Below are 6,000 nucleotides of genomic sequence, written 5' to 3' on the forward strand. Positions count from 1 at the left end.
AGCCGGCTGACAATCCGATCATGTGTGGGCTTCCCCGGACTTTCAGCGGACTTTTCCAGCTGCAAATCTGACGGACTTTAGATTTGAAACATGCTTCAAATCTTTACGTCGTAACTACGCCGGACCCAGAAATCCGCTCGTCTGTGTGCTAGTCCGATGGACAAAAACCCACGCTAGGGCAGCTATTGGCTACTGGCTATCAACTTCCTTATTTTAGTCCAGTGTACGTCATCCCGTACGAATCCGTTGGAATTTTGTGTGATCGTATGTAGGCAAGTCCATTCGTTAGAAAGTCTGCCGCAAGTCCGTCGAAAGTCTGTCGGACTTTTGTAGCCGAAAAGTCCGACCGTGTGTACGTGGCATAATAGTTGACGAAGCTAAACACAGAATGAACAGAGCACTCATATACACTAAGATGACAGCTATTTAAGAGAATAAGTTCAATAAATTCTGCAAGATTTGGCAACCATGGGTTAACACTACTTCTCCACTGATTTTGACCAATCTTTGATGCTACACTAGGTTACATAGATTATTTACCAATCAAATGTGTATATCTACCATGAGCCAGAACACCACCTCGGGAAATTCCTTCCTTCTATCTTTTCCTTTTCTCTTTCTTTGTTATTTTCTTTTGATTTTTAAGCTTTTCTTTCATTAGGCTGGTATATTACAATGTGATATGCCAGGAATTTATCCCTTTTTTTTATGCAATATAATATAGGGATACTCCTTTTTTCTTTTTTCTTTTTTCTCTCCTTTTTATGTTACATATCTTACAACTGGACAATGATATTTAGTCTGACTGTTTGATCATTATCTCTTTTCTTACATCTTTAATTTACAGTTGTATATACAGTAAACACAGTTGTAAGATAGTTCTAAATTTACTATTATATTGTAAAATATTCTGAATGTATGCTATGTATCCAAGCATTATATTCTTTATTTTCTCTTGTGAAAACCCAATAAAAACATTTAACAAGAAAATATAGAATACAAGTTTGTTGCTATTTCATGGGCACATGCAAATTTAAAGTGGAGTTCCAGCCAAAAATGGAACTTCCACTTTTTGGATTCCTCCCCCCCTCCGGTGTCACATTTGGCACCTTTCAGGGGGGAGGAGGGAGCAGATACCTGTCTAATACAGGTATTTGCTCCCACTTCCTGGCATAGATCACCGCGGTGATTGCGGTGACCTACGCCACTTCCGCCGCCTACCCCATCCTCCCTCGCTGTATTCTGTGAGACACAGAATACAGCAGGTACCTGAGAGGACGCGCAGCGCGACTCGTGCATGCGCAGTAGGGAAAGAGGAAGTGAAGCCGCACAGCTTCACTTCCTTATTCCATTACCGAGGATGGTGGCGGCAGCAGCCGAGAGCCGAAGGACGGATCGGCTTCGGCTACCGACACCGCGGGCTCCCTGGACAGGTAAGTGTCCATATACTAAAAGTCAGCAGCTGCAGTATTTGTAGCTGCGTGCTTTTAATATATTTTTTTTCAGCACACCTCCGCTTTAAGGTTTGACATGTTGGGTATGTATTTACTTGGTGCAACCTCATCTTTTATATTTTACCCAAAAATTGGGTAACTTATTAAGTTTGTGTGCCCTAAAATTAACTTTAGTGTATTTTTTACTGAAATTTTGCATTTCTTTGACCTTTGCTGTAATATTGTGTGACTTAAAAAATTAAACCCACCTCTAGACAGGGATACTCTCATGAGACCCTTTATATCCATAACGCTTGGTGGAGTCTGAGGAGGCAATTCCCTTGGACCCTCCTTCTTTCCCTTCTCCTCTTTTCTTCTTTTTGTCCCATGCCCCCCCCCCCCCCCCTTGACATCTCTCCCATCTTGCTTCCACCCCCCTTCCCATCCAGAAGATGACGACCCACCTACTTATCCCATTGACCAGTTTAGCCCAGGTGACTGATCACTCCACTTACTCCCCACACCAAACAAGACAGATGAGACCGCCCCCCCCCCCAAATAGCCTCACTCCACTTTAAAGGTTCCACACCCCAATACCTACTTAGGTATAAACAGGCAGATATATACATATAAGCTTAATGCCTCTCCACAGCTGGCCCTATACACCAGGCGATATGTTCAAAATGGCTATTCTGCTTTACCTTGTTATAGATCTCAGAGCATGGTGGAGATTTCTAGCTTTATGATTAGCCCATCTGCCCAGCTAAGTTCTTGAGAGTAAGATCATATCAAATATGTAAATATTCTTGTTATTCAATCACCTACTGTTTGTATAAAAACTATGTACAGACACCTTTTTCACAATAAAACTTTTATGGGAAGAAGGTTTAAAGCCTTGACTTTTTTCCTCTCTGAGTGATAAACAGGCATTTTCAAGGCAAAAGATGGCATTATCAAATGTCTAAAAGAAATATAATTAACCTTTTAAAAAAAAAACAAATGCAGCATGGAAGCTGGATTTCGCCTGTACCTTTTTTTAGGCAGTGCTGGAGGTGATAGGAGGCATTAAAGCTTTGACATAACTCCACTAAGCTTCTGCAAATAGAGAGCAGTGCTGTTAACCTAAAGGGCTGTGGGCAAATCTAGGAATGCTATCACTGCTGCCAACATCTAAGCAGCTTCAGGAACAACAAGGGTGACAACCCTGCAATGATTTCACAGCAGAAGGAAAAGAGTTTCACCTTATCAATTGTTCTACTGGCAGGGTCAATAGGTATTTACAGAATGTTGCAGGGTTATTGAGAAAAAGAAAGTCTAGTTACTATGATAGGCAGCCTTTATTACATTCAGTATGTACATTTATAGTTTGCCCATTGTATTTTGAATGAGGGCCATTGTCAGATAAAATCTCAACCTACAATTATTAATTCATCCTTATTCCCAATCTTTAACTGCAAACAGCAAAGTAGAGTAGAGAATAATAGAAGTTGGTCTCTTTATGAAGACTTTAGTACTTACACCCAGTGCAAAAGGCTTCCCTTTCAGAAAGGTCTGATGAAAAGTGGTTGAAAGTGGAACTTGTGGCAAAGGAACATTGGCATTCCATTGTGGAGCAGCGGCAAACATATTCACTGTGGGAGGACCTTGAGGGACGTTATAGACACTGGACACTGGTTGGGCGATCTCCATAGGATTTGGATTTGAAGTGCTCAGAACGGGTTCTTGAGATGAGATGGTTGGCACGGCCTCATAACTGAATGCACTGTCTGAAATTGGTGAAGTCATAATGAAGGAGAAATTTCTTGACAACTCTGGAAATGTATAAAGGACCACAGTCAGCCTAACAATCCAAATACAGCTAAAGCAATCTCTCTAATGTGAAAAGAAGGAAAGGCTGCACACCACCAAAAATGATTCAGCGTAATTTGTGCAAGAAAAAAGTCAAATGGCAGCCACCAAGATAAAGACACAGGACCCAGGAGAGGTGACGCGGTTCACACCGTCAAAAGTGCTTCTTCAAAACCCATAACAATCTAAACACAGCTAAAGCAATCTCTCTAATCTAACACCAATAAGGTAATCCTTATATACAGTACTTAGTTGTTGGTAAAAAGGAACTACTGTAAATTGTTCATACTCCATTTTGTCTATTTTAACTGAACAGATTAGCTTGACATTAATAAAAACTGTTCAAGCACAGAGTAAACATTTCAGCAGCTATCATACAGATTTGCATTCTTGGTTCTTAACAATCATGCAACATATATCTTTGGTCTAAAAGCTGACCCTGCACCACTTGTGCAAAAAAAAAAAAAAAAAACCCTAAAGTGATAAATGTCTCCCTAAATTAAAAAGAATAAATATACTTACAAGGCCATCAAATCCAGCATTGCCCCTTTATATCGTACTTCTCATTCCTCTCTACAATTATTTTCACCATTATGGGGAACCGCTGTTTCTTCTACATACTTGCAGTCAGCCCCCTGATGACACGGTGCAAGATCTTGCACATGTGCAGTCTCTTTTTATTATTTCTCCTAGCTGAGAGAGATATCAAGTAAATCTTCTGTTTGTGAACCTGTTGCCTCCTGGGATGTGTGACATGAGTATCCCAGGAAGCTCCAGGAGGAGGCTGACATGTCATATTTACTTGGGTGAAAGTCGCAGAAGGGGGCGGGTGAAAACAAAGGGGGTAAATAGAGGTAAGAAATAAAAGTTGGCTTTTTGATATTGTGGAGTGTGTTGGATTTACATGGGTAATAGTTTTAAGTAAAACGTCTGCTTTAAAAGGCAATCTGTGCAATGATTGTGCCCCCTTTTCCTTGACCCCCACCTTCTTCCACCCATTCAAAACATTTAAAAAACGACTGAGGTATTGCAGATGCAGCAGCTGACCTGACCTTAAAAAAAATATATAAAGGTAAAATTGTATTAAAATTCAATGTCAATAGCAGTCTTTCATTATAAATAACAAGAAATTACAAAAGGTTTAAAAATTACATTCAACATTATCAAAACAGAACAACAAAAATGTAAATAACTGACCACCTTATAGGTCAAAGGACTTTGTAACAGATACAGCCTTTTTTTTAATTATATGTGCCTTCAAACTTCCACATCAATGCCCAAACCTCCAGCGGCTCCTACACTGCCTTCGGGACAATTTACTACTAAGATACCTAACCATTACCACATTAATGACCTAACCTAATTAGGGAGGCATGAGGGATGATAGACTAGCACCACTAGCTCAATAAGTGGAGAGGAATGTGAACGTCATCAGGTTGGAACTCCTAAGCACACACCCCTTTGTTGGATGACTAAGCCCCGGGTGGGTGGGGCAAAATACTTTAGCTGTACGTGGCTTGGGAGGACGTCAAGTCTGAGGCAGTTTTACATTCTTCTCCACCTGTTGAGTGGATGCAAGGTATTGTGACTAATTAGGAAGGCACACACACACCTGAGATGGGCCTAAACCATAATTCTCCAAGTTTTTTCAACCTCATGCCTTCAAAGACCCTGAGACCCCTGCCAGCTGCTACGACTTATCCTGGATATCATCATCAAAATCCCTCCTTTAAATTCTGGTGTACTGTAAATCAAACTATTCACATAACAGCACAACGTATCTAAATTGGAGGATGGGGAGAGGTGAGTGAAAGAAGGCAACGTCAGTACATGATCTAGAATGATCTAGGGGAGGGAAGGTAGAAGAAGCTTTTCTGGAGGGAGGTGCTTTTCTTCAGGATCAGTAGGAATAGGTCCAGCATCAAACAACCCACCAAGACCACACCCTATCCCACCCCTCCTCTAATAATTTAACATTCTATTGGCTCCAGCCTCTCATGCAAATCCAGTCATGTCAGCCTTCCACTAACGCTGCACATTACCACCTGGAAACACCTGTTTTGGTGACAATTGTCTAAAACAGGATTTTCCTCACTTTGGAGAAATGTACAATATACTGCCTTCCTGTTGCAAGCAAAAAGGACAAGAAGAGAAATCTTTCCAATAGGATGTAGATGGCTAAAAATCCTTCCCTACTCAATCCATTGGAAAAAAATAGATTTGGCTTTAGGTATCTCTTAATTTCATACCTATGGTGCATATAAATATTGATATAAATATGTGTACTCACCCAGTAGAATAACAATAGACATAGCAGCATTGCACCCCTATACTCACCGTTTAACTGTGGATCCTATTGATTGCTGTGCGACTGGAAATGTCTATTTTATATGATTGCTGTTTCTGATGCTTCTGTTTCCTTTGTTTTATTACTCTGCCCAGTTATATATTACCTGAACTATTTGTAGAAAACCGAGCTGGCAGCTGGTTTAATTGGGAAATAAAATGATGTTGCGCAAAGGCATCTTTCTACTGCGGATGTGACTATCCTCTAGGAGAGTGTTATCCTTGGCACTGCTGTGCCTTTAAAGGGAGACTCTTATCAAAAATAAAACTAAATTGAGGGGGGCGTGGCGACTGCTCGGCAAATGGTCGCTTAAAGCGGACCTTCAGTCATTTTTTTCAACTTTCCATCTATTAAATCTTCTGCCCTTGTTGT

General features: G+C 40.6%; 1 protein-coding gene across 1 annotated transcript in view; it reads right to left on the minus strand.

Moving 5' to 3' along the window:
* LOC141106391 (membrane-spanning 4-domains subfamily A member 4D-like) overlaps positions 1 to 5,764 on the minus strand; it is a 28,079-nt gene extending 22,315 nt beyond the window's left edge. Inside the window, exons 1-2 of the mRNA XM_073597141.1 lie at positions 5,619 to 5,764; positions 2,952 to 3,244 (exon numbers count right to left, since the gene is read on the minus strand). Coding sequence (XP_073453242.1) covers positions 2,952 to 3,218 — 267 coding nt within the window. The 5' untranslated portion in view covers positions 3,219 to 3,244; positions 5,619 to 5,764. The remainder of the gene's footprint in view (positions 1 to 2,951; positions 3,245 to 5,618) is intronic.
* Between the last annotated feature and the right edge of the window lie 236 nt (positions 5,765 to 6,000).

The sequence above is a fragment of the Aquarana catesbeiana genome, linkage group LG08 (genome assembly GCF_042186555.1).
Source record: "Aquarana catesbeiana isolate 2022-GZ linkage group LG08, ASM4218655v1, whole genome shotgun sequence".
Lineage (NCBI taxonomy): Eukaryota > Metazoa > Chordata > Amphibia > Anura > Ranidae > Aquarana > Aquarana catesbeiana.